General features: G+C 34.1%; 2 protein-coding genes across 2 annotated transcripts; one reads left to right on the top strand and one right to left on the bottom strand.

Annotated features, from left to right (window-relative positions):
- Positions 1-2698: 2698 nt before the first annotated feature.
- On the top strand, positions 2699-4372 carry LOC107926666 (flavonol sulfotransferase-like). Its single transcript, XM_016857560.2, has one exon. It carries the CDS (start codon positions 2937-2939, stop codon positions 3981-3983), a length of 1047 nt encoding a protein of 348 aa, XP_016713049.1. The 5' UTR covers positions 2699-2936; the 3' UTR covers positions 3984-4372.
- A 4593-nt stretch (positions 4373-8965) lies between these two features.
- LOC107926590 (ketol-acid reductoisomerase, chloroplastic) lies at positions 8966-14569 on the bottom strand. Its single transcript, XM_041117465.1, has 10 exons — positions 14332-14569; positions 14173-14265; positions 13545-13610; positions 12996-13106; positions 12616-12843; positions 12418-12535; positions 12197-12336; positions 11888-12055; positions 9708-9863; positions 8966-9629 (listed from the first exon to the last, which is right to left on the bottom strand). The coding sequence occupies exons 1-10, from the start codon at positions 14413-14415 to the stop codon at positions 9261-9263; spliced, it is 1533 nt and encodes a 510-aa protein (XP_040973399.1). The 5' UTR covers positions 14416-14569; the 3' UTR covers positions 8966-9260.
- Between the last annotated feature and the right edge of the window lie 247 nt (positions 14570-14816).

Genomic DNA, 14816 nt, shown 5'->3' with positions numbered 1-14816 from the left:
CATGTTCATATGCAACATTCTCTATAATTCCACTATTATTTATAGTTCATTCAAAGCTGTCTACTTGAGTCATAGTCACTAAATTATTTTTATCTTGAGCTACAGAACTCCAAATTAGGATCTGCTAATTTTCCCTGAAATTAGACTCATATATCTTATTACTATAAAATTTTTAGAATTTTTTGTTAGTCAATAAGTACAGTTTATTCTTTAAAGTCACCCATATTTTGTTGTGTGACAGTTCTGACCTTTCTTCACTAAAAGTTAATTATCTCTTCATACAGGATTCGAATGATGTTCCCATTTTTTTCTCTTGAAAATAAACTCATTCAGGATTCTAAATATATCAATTTAAGCCCCTAATTTTTTTTATTCAATTTTTTTATGATTTTTCAAAATCAGAACAGGGGAACCCGAATTCATTCTGACATTGTCTCACAAAATTCATTATATCTCATGATTCACAAATTACACCGTTTCTTCTATGAGAAACTAGACTCAATAATCTTTAATTCCATATTTTTTTCATCTTCTAAATATATTTATACAATTTATGGTGATTTTTCGAAGTTAGCCTACTGCTGCTATCCAAAACTATTTTAGTGCAAGCGGTTTATTACCATTTTTCCCTAGGCTTTTAATAAATGATAATTTCGTCCCTACTCAATTAGCCTCTCAATTGAGCTGATTTTTCTCAATTAACACTTTATTTTATCACCTTAAACTAGTTTACAACCTTTGAAAATCATAATTTCAGCACTAGACTTTAATTTCAAACATTTTCACAATTAGGTCCTAAAAATCAATTTCTATTTAAATTACCTAATAAAATCATCTCATAAACAAATTAAAGCTTCAATTTCATTCTATTTCATCATAAACCTACAACACTCAACCATGGTAACTTTCAATTTCATCCATGAAATAAAAAACTAATGAATTTAATAGTATTACCTAGTTGTAAAAGTCTTAGAAACACAAAAATTACAAGAAATAGGCAAGGATTAACTCACTTGGTGCAAAAATTATGAAATAACAGCTTAAAGAACCCCTCCTATGGCGTTTTGGCTGATGAGAATGAAGAAAAATGAAGAGAAATCTAGATATTTCCTGTTTAGTCCCATCTTTATTTATTTAATTATGCAATATTCCAATTTTGCCCTTAAATAATCAATTTTCTTGCTGATTTCATGCCCTTGCGATCCATCCCAAATAAATTTTGGGTCTAATTTCCTTTTAAATCCTTTCTCATTAGACACTTAAGCTATTTAATCATTCTAGCAACTTTTACATCTTTTCCAATTTAGTCCTTTTCATTTAATTGAATACCCAAACATTAAAATTTTCTAACGAAATTTTAATACCACATCACTAACATTTCATAAATATTTATAAAAATATTTTCGACTCGATTTTATGAGATCGAGATATCAATACCTTATTTTTACCCAATTTTTTCAATAATTTCTTTTTTTTCTAACTAACCACTAAATCGGTAAAATTTTTCTATCGATATTTTCATACGATTTTCCTATTATATTAATATTCATGCAATAATTTTTTACAATAATTTCTCTTTAAATCAGATTTGTGGTTACGAAACCACTGTTCCGATAACTTTGAATTTAGGCCATTACAAAAATAGTCTTGTTAAAATAACCTCTTTAATTTAATAATACAACATCAATGGGTTCCCAAAACTCAAATAACCAATGTTTGGGTTGGAGGAAATACTTGATCAAGTAGTGCATAGAGTTGAAGATCCACCGGGGTTGGAGTGAGGGCATTCAGTGTAGTTGAAAGATGAGATTTGTTTTTGTTTGGGTCTTCTCATCTGTATCTGATATGTGTTGCTAAGGAGAGAGATTTGGATGGTTTTGCTAGTATTCTAGGTAGACCTGTTTATGGGTCAGGCTACCCGGTTCAGCCAAAAAGCCTACCCGAAATGTGAGAGAGTTTGGGTAAAAATATAGGCCTGAAAAATGGGTTTAGACAAAAACAAGGTCTATTTAAAAAACAGGTCGGGCCTCGGGTAAGACATTTTTGCCCCGGCCCGAATTTACTAGAGGACAAAAAAAGTATATTTTTTTGTTTTTTAATATTATTTTCTTATTGTTTTCTCCCTATTTTGCTAACATTTTATTATTATGTTGCTACTATTTTGTTGTTATTGTTTGGATATTGTATAAAACTTATTTTATTGTTAATTTTGTTATTATTTTAGAGACATTTACTTGTTAAGTTGCATCTATCTTAGTGTTATTTAAGTATACATATTTTTTAAATTTTATTTTTAATTTGTTAGGAAATATTTATTTTGATGTTTTTAGTATGTATTGTATATATTTTAAATAAAAATAAATATGGGTGAGCTGGATCAGGTTTGGGTTTTAACATTTTTATCAAGGTTGGGTTTGGACAAAATTTTAGGCCTATTTTTTTAGCCGAACCTAACAAACGGACCTAAAATTTTAGTTAAACACGGCCTGAACCCGGGCCGGCCATGCACACCTCTAATTCATGTAGATGGTAGAGTTTGTAGGAGGTGGACTTTTACTTTGCTTTCTTTAAGTATGATACTTTATTGCATGTTGGCCACTTGTTTTTTCTCTAATGAAGCTCATTGGTTTTTATTTCAAAAAAATATTTGAATTATAAAATTTAATATATACAACCATGAGTGAATTACCGTACACAATTAAATACATGATTTCAAAATAATTAAATTAAACTTGTGAGTATCATGTCTTTATAATGCGATATAAAAAAATTAAACTAATTTAAGAAAAGCTGGCCATGTGCCTAGGAATGTGTCCAGCTAATAATCCTTGGGGATTATAATAATATAGATGTAATGGTATAGACTGGGTCTCTCTCACCATTTTTACCCTAATACTTCACCACTAGTGTTGAAGCGACCCTTTAATTCTTCCTCCATGGCTACTTTTCAACCCTCTCTAGAGTGTGATAACATCTCCAATATCCACAGTGAGCAAACAGATTCGGATTTGATCCAAAAAGCAGATGAAAGATATAGGGAAACACTCCCCAATCTTCCTAAAGGCAAAGGCTGGATGACTCAACATCTGGTTCAATACCAAGGTTTTTGGGTAAACCCTGATGCAGCTTTGAAAAATTTGATGTGGATCCAAGACCACTTCAAACCTAGACCCACCGATATTTTCTTAGCCTCCTTTCCAAAAAGCGGCACCACTTGGCTCAAGGCACTTATTTTCGCCATCGTCAACCGCACCCGCTATGGTTTTGCCGACCACCCTTTGCTCACCACTGGCCCTCACGATTGCTTCCCTTTCTTGTATGCTCACTTATATGAAAAAGATCGGTCTCGTTTCGATCTTGATGGGTTTCCTTCACCACGTCTTCTTTCAAGTCATATCCCTTATGCTTCGTTACCAAATTCCATGACTGATAATCAAAGTTACAGGTTCATTTACATCTGTAGGGACCCCAAAGATGTGCTTGTTTCGACATGGCTCTTCATGAACAAGTTGAGGCCTAAAGAATTGGCACCCCTTTCACTTGAGGAAGCATTTGAGTTGTTTTGCCAAGGGATATCCCCTTATGGACCTTTTTGGGATCATGTTTTAGGGTATTGGAGAGCAAGCTTAGAAACCCCAGAAAAGATATTGTTCTTGAAATACGAAGAGTTGAAGAAGGAGCCCTTTGTTATTGTTAAGAGCTTAGGTGAATTTCTTGGTTACCCTTTTTCGTTAGAGGAAGAAAGTAAAGGAGTGGTTGAAGAAATAGTGAAACTATGTAGTTTTGAGAATTTGAGCAACTTAGAAGTGAATAGAACAAGTGTGCAAAAGTTCAGCAAAGGTGCCACAGTTGATAATCGCCATTTTTTTAGAGAGGGAAAAGTTGGAGATTGGAGGAATTATTTAACAGCTGAGATGGTAGAACGTTTAGATGAAATAACATATCACAACTTACTTGCTTCTGGATTGCTATTTCCTTCCTAATCTCTATTTTCATTTATTCAACTACGTACTAAATACCTTTTCTATGTATTTATTATGTGCCCATGTTAATATTTATCTTTCATTATTTTATATATATAATCAACATATTTAGTTTTATGTTTACAAACATATGTTCACCGGCATCATTAACACTTGTAAATAAATTTATTTAACTATACAAACCAAAATATATACATAAATTTAAATACATTCACCAAAACATATACGCCCAAACTACATTTCCCATATCCTTTCACCCATATACTTTTATTTTTAAGATTTTAGTCCATCTACTTTTCAGTTTTCAAAATTCAAGCCCAATTGTTATACGGTTAAAATTATTTTGTTAAATCTACCAATATGCTAACAATGTTACTTTTACGAAGGAGTAAAAATAATCAATGTATGACAAACATGTGACAGATAACATAAAATTTCTCTTTGTATTTTTAAATGTTCGTTTACTTTTAGTTTAATTTAATTTATTTTTTAATTTAACATAATGAATTCATTTTATTTTGGGCTTTTAAAACTCTTGTTTTCTTCTTCAATATCTCTTTGTTAAGTAAATTTAAACATATTGTTTATTGAAACAGGATTAAAAAACTTCAAAAAAAAATAATCATTCTTGCCATTAAATTTTATATCAACTGTCACATGTTGTTTATACCTTTAACTATTTTGTATAATAATTAGTGTGTTGGGTTAATTTGTATAACATTTTGAACAGGAAAATTAATTTTTTTTGGGGGGGGGGTTAGATAATAATAATTTTTTGAGTAGAATATATTGCCTTCTTTGAGTAGGATGTAAATATCTAATGAAATCATATTGAAAGCATTAATCAAGAATTTAGTTGATTCCAACTGAATATCGATAAGGCAATAAAAGGCAGCACTGGTTTAATCTCTTTAACGGGCCTTGCTAGGGACAATGATAGGAGATATATTGATGTTGATAGAATGAGAAGTAGCAATATTTAATATGTCTTAAAGTGGGTTTAGATGGGTGGTACGTTTATCTGTGATCAATGTAAAAATATCGATAGCAGTAAGATTAAATACTATAGCATGAAACAAAAAGTAAATTAAACGCACCACCGCCCATACAAACCCACCCTTAACCTATTCTTCCTACCAAACAACATATTGAACTTATCAAGTATATTTAAAATTTTTTATTGAAATAACTTATCCAAGGCTAAAAATAAAGAAAAATATCATGTTATACTAATTTATTAATATCTATTTTGTCAATATAAAATTTTTAGTATTTTATAAATTTTTATCCATAAATATTACAAATTTTACTTTAAACAAATAAAAACTAAATGAACAATTAATTTAATACAAAACTATGTTTCATTTCTATATTATTTGAAAAAGTAAATAAAAGTAGATCCAAAAAGGGGAACCAATATTCCAAGAAAATCTCAAAACATTATATTAAAAATTGAAATAAATTATTCGTAGGATTTCAAATTTTAAAAATAAATTAAAATATATATTTCTTTCATAAATTCATATTTTAAAAGTATTATGGAATTTAAATTTGGTAAAAAGAATTCTCACAAAGATTTTATAATGCCAACATTATAAATTGATTGTACCTTTAAAATTAATAATTTTATTGGTAAAGTACACCACTAGTGAGTAAAAAAAATAAACTAGACACCAATAATCATTTTCAGTTAGTCTGCACTAGAAAGCTAACCTATCATGGTTAATGGTCATCTTGACATCCTATGGTAGAAACAACCCTAATTTAAGATGATACGAACCGCCTCGGGGAGAGTCAAGTCGTATGCTGAGTTGCCCGATCGTCTACGAGAAAGTATCGTTCAATTCGATTTTGGAATGAAGTTGATAGGAAAATAGGATAGAAGCTATGTATAATGGTTTAATGATGGATATGGAAGAAAGGGTTCTTAAAAGCAAGCACGAACCAATATTAGAAAATATCCACCCAAATGCTTATAGGCTTTCAAGGTGGAGGATGAAAGTGATAAACCTCGACCCGCTACTTAGCAAAGTAGGAACCTCGGTATAAGGATGAACGCCACACTCGGTTGAGCAATAAGTTCAAAAGAAGAACAAGGTTGACACCAACTAAGAACTAGATAGGCCAACAAGTCTTCAACGAAATATGGGAGAAAGATCCTCTCTAAATAGTTTCATTAACAAAGAAACAATAAAACAAAGTTCAAAAAACCCACTTTACAAATGAAAGAAAACAAATATTTATAGGCACATAGATGACCATTCAAATTCGACATCTAGGTGTTCATACAATAATAAAAACGTTCACACTAATGTATTAAAATAGTTCATAAATTCGACAGATTCATGCACTAGTTGAATGGACACTTTCTTCCCCCTAAGTGTGTGCATGAATGCTTAGTCATAAAGAAAGGCTTCAAGTGACTTGTATGTGCACCAAAGGTTGCATTCATCTCCTTGGGACGTTCATGCACTTGTATGGAACATGTATCTTCATAATTAAACACTTTAATGGCATGTAGGTTCATAAATGGCAGCATGAACCTAGTAAATTCATTCTCCCCTTTGTGCATGCACTTAATTCAATCAATTGTTGAGTTAATTCCTTCCTTTGGACGTTCTTGAACCCATCCATGCATGTGTAGTAGCTTATAGGTCAATTCAAAGTGTGAACATGTTCAAGGAGCTCTATGGTCAACATGGAATTAGCTAGTAGCTACTTCTTGGCCGAATAAGTGCCTTGGAAAGTTAGGAGACAGCCACTATACATGCACTTAAGCCATTCATGCATTCTATCATCCCATGCATTTGATCCATTCATGGACTAGCCTTTAATGTCCATACATGCATTCGACACATGCATGAATTTGTAGAAACATTGCATCTAGCCGTACATGCACCAGTATTTAATACTTCTTCATTCATTGTGCCGTCCTTGATCATTATCTACAAAAAATAAAATAAAATCAAATTATGAGACATCATGTGAACACATTAATGTCATGCATTAAATCGGCTACAATGTGAACATAATTAAAATATGTAATAACTATGACATATTAAAACAAATATTAATATAAGTCAAATTTGATGCTTAAATAATTATGTTCAGATTTTATTTAATGCATTAAAGTCTAAAACCGGGTTTGAGCTAAAATGAGCTAAGCTTTAGCCCTTAAGCTAAAGTTGAGCTGAGATTAAACTCCTAAGCTGAAGTTGAGCTAAGGTTTAGCTCGTGAGCTGAATATGAGCTAGGAGTGAGCTCGGTTTAGCTCAGGCAAGTTGGATTAAGCTCGAATAAGCTGGATTTGAACTGGACGGAGCTCGTAGAGCTGGAAACGAGCTGGGATTAGCTTGCCAACATGTCAATGCTCGGCTTGACAGACTTGCTCGATAAAGTTCGCGGGGCGTGCTCGTATCATAAGAACCCTAGCTGGGCTGAGCGGTAGAAGAAGAAGAAGAAGATGAAGATGAAGATGAAGAAGAAGAAGAAGAAGAAAAAGAAGAAGAAGAAGAAGAGAAGAAATGGAGATACCTTAACTACGATTGTTTTGTTCCTCTAAGGCAACTCCATTGAATCTTTGTCCTTCTTTTTTTTTCTCTCTTCTTCTTCTCTTCTCTCTCCCTCCCTCTCTCTCTCTCTCTCTCTCTCTCTCTCTCTCTCTCTCTCTCTCTCTTTTCATAACTCTAGTCATTGCGGTTCATGGCCTTCTTTGGCCAACCGCTATCACTAAATGGCTGTTTTTTGCCTCTTTTCAAATCTCACCTCAGGTTTATCAATAGGCCTTCAAAACCATGAGATTAAGACCTCAAAGTGTCGAACAAGGCTTCAATAGATCTCTGTCGTCCATCGTTGGATCACCACCATATTTCGGCCACTACTCTTCTTCAATCAACCATGACTCTATTTAGATCATCGAACTGGTGGCTCGAGTTCTCCAACCCGTAAGACACAAAATGGGTGTGTATTTCTTCTCTTTTGATTTTTTTTTGTTTTTTTTATTTCTCTCTTTTGATGCAAGCCAATTAGGGATTCTTGTTTTGCTTTTGCTGATTTGATTTGATATTTGGAATTTTTATTTTTGGTTGGGATTCCATGGGTATAGAATGTTTAAGGGTAGGGATTTTGTGGTTATGGTGGTGGTGTCTTGACAAAGGAGTGACAATGAGTGATGTTGGTGTGGTGATTAAATGATAGTGAGCTTGTGGAGGTGGCCAACGTCGAGGTTGGTGATGAGGGAGCCGAGAGGGATGAAGAAAAATGGTGAAAAAGCCCCCCTCTTTCTGTTTTTGCTGTTTAGTTCATTGTCATGTCATCTGTTCTATTAGTTTGAAACGGAAAATGTTAGTGGGTGATTGTTTTGTTATTTTCCTAAAGTTTATTGACATGGTTGAAAGTTCAATGATTATTTTGTTATTTTCTTGAAGTTGACTGTTGATGTAGTTTACCTAATTTTATTTTAAATTTTAAAATTACAATCATAAACAATTTTATTTATAAAAAAATTACAAAACCTTACATGGTCCAACTAAAACTTGACCCGATCTAGCCATGTGCACTTCTAGTTAATTAATTAGAAAAGTGTTAAAAAGATCTTTGCCATTAAGGTCATAACCGTCAAGGAAACAAATTACAGAGAGATTGAGTCCTTATAGACTTTTGAGATGTATTTTGAAGAAGGCAAAAGGAGCAGATGCAGGGGTGTAGCTAGGGGGGTTGGAATGGGCCCCGGCCCCCTAAAATAGAAAATTACATTTTAAGCTTTTGAAATTTTTTAAAAATTTTAAATTAATAAAGGTAAAATTACACTTTGGCGCCCCCTAAAATTATAAAAATTCAATTTAGTCCTTTACAAATTATAAAAATATAAATTATAAAAAATTAAAATTTCAACCGGCCCCCCCCCCCCCAAAAAAAATTTTCTGAGAAGATGGAATTATTATTTTGCAAGTGATAAACGCAATGACCACTGCAATTAAAGATCTCCAACAATAAACTGTTTTGCTTACTCATAACTTCAACAAAACTTTCAAAAAGCAATCTAAAAGATTCAAGAAATTTGGTCACCAAAAGCATTCTCAAGAGTAAATCCAAAGGAGTCATATCAAAGAAGAGGCTAATAAGGAAGGAAAAAAAAAAGGAATCTAGTGCCATTAGTGTTCAAATACCCTACAGACAGCTAAAACTACATCACTCATTTATAAACGAAGAGAAAGTTTTGGCTTAAACACACTATATAAATATAGCTGCCCACTCAAGTTCCAAGATTCCACCTACTCAATTGCCAGATTGACGCAGCTCTGGTCGCACAAAATCAGCATCAGGGGGCACTGAAATGTCAACCGTTGGCCTCATTTGAGCACAAACTTCGATAGCCCCATGAACTGGGTCTGACAAGAAGTTGCTAAGCAGATCCTGGTTGATGGGAGTGCCATTGTCCATAGCCACCAAAGCCTGTTGGGTTAGGATGTAATCGAACCGAGGGGCCCATTTCCTGGATCCCAATCGTGCTGTTGTAGAGCAATTGTCAACCATGAAAGAAACTCCACGAGCATGCATAAATGGATTTAACGAATCCACTGCCTCTATCACACTCTCGTTGATGATCTCAGAGTACGAGTGCCCTTTCTTCCTCAATATCTCGATCTGCAATTATTCAAACCAATATAAAAATCATCAGACAAGTTTGACAACCTTCGTCTATATCAAAGGCAAGCATCATACCTGAGCCATCATCAAGGCCACATAGACACCGGCAGTAAATGGATACAATGGCCCTAAATCACCAGATGGACGTGCCTTTCGGACTCGCTCACCGACTTTCCACATGCGTGTTTGATCAATTTTTCCCATTGGGAAAGCAGGGAGACCATCCTTCTCCTGTGAAACAATTGTTAGAGTTTGTTGTAATTGTTAGCCGGTAGTTAGGAATTAGTTATCAAGGCAGCTAGTTGTAAATACTTGTATATATATGGATGTACATGGTTAATAAAGATTAAGCATTATTTTACATTTTATTTTTCAACATGGTATCCGAGGCAGGTTTTCCGTCATCGGGATTGGAGAATGTTTCTATTGATTACACTCACCAGCTATATTTGCATCCGTCAGATACGCCGGGATGATTTTAGTCTCACAACAGTTGACTGAACAGGAGAATTATAACGTTTGGAGTAGGTCTATGGAGATTGCTCTTTTAGCGAAGAATAAATTAGGGTTTGTGGATGGCACTTGTCGCAGGGAGAATTTTGATGATCAGATTCGTAGCCAATGGGATCGCTGTAATGCTTTAGTCTTGTCTTGGATCATCAATACTGTGAGCCGAGATTTGTCCGCAGGTATTGTGTTTGCTTCCAGTGCTGCATTGGTTTGGGGAGATTTGAAGGAGAGATTCAATAAGGTCGATGGGGCGAGGATTTTTTACTTGCATAGAGAGATTGCTACTGCAAGTCAGGGTGATTCTTTGATTGCTGCATACTTTAATCGATTGAAGTTGTTGTGGGATAAGCATAGTGCTCTTGTGCCCTATAGTTCTTGTCGTTGTGATTGAGCTCAAGATAACTTGTTGCATTTGCTGCAACAGCGGTTATTTCAGTTCTTGATACGCCTTGCTTCCAGACAGTGGAATATTAGGCTTACTGAAGCCTTGCTTGCAGCCGAGTTTACACAAAGTAAGTATGATTACTCTTTGTTTACAAAAAGAGTTGAAGGAAAAATTGTGGTGTTACTTGTATATGTGGATGATTTATTGATAGCAAGGAATGATGTTGATATGATAGAGGAATTAAAAGAAGTTTTAAATATGACCTTCAAGATGAAAGATTTGGCAGACTTGAGGTACTTTCTTGGAATTGAGGTGCTGAGGTCTAAGGAAGGAATTGTGTTGAGCCAGAAGAAGTATGCGCATGAATTAATTGAAGACACTGGCTTAAAAGATGCTAAAACAGCTTCAACACCATTGGAACAAAATCTAAAGTTGACAACTGTGGATTATGATAAAGACATACAAAGTGAGGATGCACTGCTAGAAAACAAAACAAGCTATCAGAGGCTGATTGGAAGATTAATCTACTTGACTCATACTAGACCTGACATAGTGTTTGCTGTGCACTATCTTAGTTTATCCAGCAGCCAAAACGGTCTCACATGGAGGCAGCAATTAGGATTTGAGGTATATCAAGAAAGGTCCAGGCCAAGGTTTTGTTGTTCAAGGCTAATAATGAAGGAAAATTTGCCGCGTTTTGTGACTCTAATTGGGCAGCTTGCCCAATGACGAGAAGATCTGTCACTGGTTATTGCATCATGCTGGGGAGTTCCTTGATTTACAGTGGCTAGGTCTTCAGCTGAAGCCGAGTATAGGAGCATGGCTACTGTGGCAGCAGAGATAGTGTGGTTAACAGGACTGTTACAAGAGATAGGAGTGCATTGAAGCCAGTTGAATTGTGTTGTGATAGTAAAGCAGCAATACAGATTGCAGCAAATCCTGTTTACCATGAGCGTACAAAAATATCGAAATAGATATCATGACTAAGGCCTTAGGGTCCCAACAGCACAACAATTTAATGTACAAGTTGGGGGTTAAGGATGTTTTTCAACCTCCAACTTGAGGGGGAGTGTTAGAGTTTGTTGTAATTATTAGCCGGTAGTTAGGGATTAGTTATCAAGGCAGTTAGTTGTAAATACTTGTATATATATGGATGTACATGGTTAATAAAGATTAAGCATTATTTCACATTTTATTTTTCAACAACAATTCCAAACACAATGAATCTTACTGGTCCAGAGTGTGAATAAATCCATAAATTATATAACAATAACCATGTGCAACTTTAAATTCCAAATAATGAGAAACTCGAATTCATTACAAGTCAAAGTATCAACAGTTGATTAAAGAAAATACTTACATAAAATCGTTGCCCAGCCAAAACAACACTGCGGATTTCACTTCCACTAGCTACATCTTCGTAACACTCATACAGTATATCCATGCATGGGTAATAAGATGCACTATAGGCAAGCTCGAATTCCCCTTTTCCCTCTTCTGACAAGGAATTGTACACAGCCAAGATGCCCTATTAAAGGAAAAAAAATAGAATACAGTAAATAAATGCAAACACTTAACAGGTCCAACTGCACCATGGTAGAGCAAAAGAGAAAAGTAGATAAAGATTAGGAAATATAAGAGGTTGAAGAAATTGGACACAATGGACAACCTTTGTTGAGATGGTCTTTGATATAATTCCTGTAATGCATTCAACGGTGTTTTTGTAAGCAAGATCCTCGTTCATTCCGTTTTCGGCGTATCTTCTAAACAAAGACTCCACAATTCCATGAACAGCACCGAGAAGAATGCCTAGAAATGATTGTCAAAGCACAATAAGCTAAAAGAAAAAGCATATAAGTTGATCGCAGAAGTGCATGGTAAATTACTTACCCCGCTCCCCGAAGATGTCACTCTTGTACTCCTGTTCTAAAGTAGTAACAAAGGTGAAAGGTGATCCAAGGGCAACCGACCACCCCAAGGCAACATCAGTAGCTCTACCATCAAAGTCCTGTGCACAAAGAAAATTAGTCAATGCCTTAACAGGAAAAGAAAAGAAAAGAGAACGGAGCAAGACAAGGAAAAAAATACCTGATGGACTCCAAAACTAGAATTGATTCCAGCACCGTTGATCTCTTTCCCTTGAACATAAAGTCTCCTTACAGATGGACCCATTCCTTTAGGACACACAGCAATTACACTAATGTTCTTTGGGAAATCAAGGCCCATTGATTGCAAGTGTCCAAGAAGAAAGCCATGGGAAAGCCCAAGGATGCTATTGGGTTTCATGTGGGAGAATATCTTCTCATGATTGTCAGCCTGCAAAATCACATAGAATTCAATTCTTTGCGCAAGAAAAATCATATAATTAGTAAGACCAATGACCAACCAGTTATTTTCATTAGTAGTTTAGCCAAAAGAAATATTATATTGAAACAAACCTATGCAGCATCAGAAATTAAGAGTAATACAAGATCACTTCCAGAAATAGTTTCCCACATATCACCCAAAGTGCCATTTTCTTCAGAGAACCCAGCAGCGCGAGCTTCAGCAAAAGAAGGAGAACCGGTCCTGAGTCCAACCTGTAATTTTATATTATTTAAATATTTCTCAAAAATATTATATTATATTTTATAAATGTAAATGCCTACATCTCTAAAATAAATAAAAAATAAAACCATTAAATTTTTGTACGTATTATAAAATTTTTTCTATTTTCTATTTTAACATTCTAGGTTTTTTTAGCAGGTGCACCTAAAAAACCAAAACTTAAAACACGTAAAAAGGCTAAAGCTTGAAATGTTTAAGAATTTGAGTAACATTAATTTATTTTCTTTCCAGCTTAAAACGCCATCTTTTTTCCTTTAACGTTATGAAAGCCAGAAAATGAGAATAGCGGGATGTTATTGTCGCTATTCTTGCGGCCATTATGCGCCGCTATTGTTGTGATTTATATTCACAACCATTTTCTTCCGCTATTTGAATTGCTGATAACAACGTAACTGAACTAAAGAGATCACCTTGACAATGATATTAGATTTTGCATCAGCAAGAGAATCCCTTAAATTTTGAGCTTGAGCAGGTCCCTGAAAGAAGTTTGTTAGCAGTTAGTAAGTTGGAGATTTTATCCCTCTACTTACATTCCGATATACATTGAACAAAGGGGTACTTCATGAAACCATAATGAAGAATATGAAAGATATAAACAGCAACCCATGTTGCTGGGGCAACAATATCTATTACAAGAAGCAAAATACCATTTCTTTCTTTAGTTGAGTGAAGATGCAAAGTATTTTTATACAACAATACATGGATACCACTTGCTTAATAAACCAAAAGCTATATAACATAACACAACGCACACGATGCCATCAAACCAGAGGCAAATTTAGAGGCCATCAAATGAATTTTTTTTTTCCAAAATGATGGAATTATAAATGAATACAAAATAAAATTACACCAAATATTTTATAATTCAATTCCAGGATAAAATAATATTTATATTTACTCCATGCATACACGAATTGCAATGTCTAATATATATACAAGAGTGGAGAAGTCATAAATGGCCATATATAAATAAAACGAAAATAAAGCCTAAGACAAAAAAAATGATAAAAATAAAATTCTGGGGGTTTGGTTTGGTACCTGGGAGCCCCAGCCAATAACACCAATCTGCTTAATCCCTTTGAAAGCATCAGGCAGCAACTTAAACAAATCTCTTCCTCCTCTCACAATGTACTATAAAAAAAAAACCCAAATCAATAAGCTCTCGAAATGAGATTACAAAAAAAAAAAAAAACCCACTTCGTGGTGACCAGCGAGGGAGACTTTCTCTTTCTTAAAGACACAAGTTTGGAAATCGAGAGATATGTGGGTTTGGGAGGCCATAGCTGAGTCGCAGCAATTATGAATAGTCAGTGTAGTTGGTATGAGAGGACTCAAAAAAACTGAAAATGGACGTCAAGAAACCTAAATTAAAGTTTTGGAGGAAATTGAGGGAGAGAGAGCAGTGAAGTAAGTAGGCGCCAAATATTGAGCTTTAGCAAAAAGGGGGCACAAGCATTTGGAATTTAGTCTACAAATTTAATCTTTTTAAGTTTGTTTTTCTTTTATTATTAATTTGTTAGTATCACTTTTTAAAATAAAATAATTATTATTTGATAGCAATATAATTTAAATAATAAGGATTAAATTTTTAAAAAGATATAAAATGTACATGAACTTTTATTTCGATACTTTCATATCAATCCAAATGTTCTGTTCCGTTAGTAAACCTAAATAATAAACTT

Source organism: Gossypium hirsutum, chromosome A07 (assembly GCF_007990345.1).
Source record: "Gossypium hirsutum isolate 1008001.06 chromosome A07, Gossypium_hirsutum_v2.1, whole genome shotgun sequence".
Lineage (NCBI taxonomy): Eukaryota > Viridiplantae > Streptophyta > Magnoliopsida > Malvales > Malvaceae > Gossypium > Gossypium hirsutum.
Note: the sequence above shows the minus strand (reverse complement) of the source record. Positions and strands in the feature narration are given on the sequence as shown.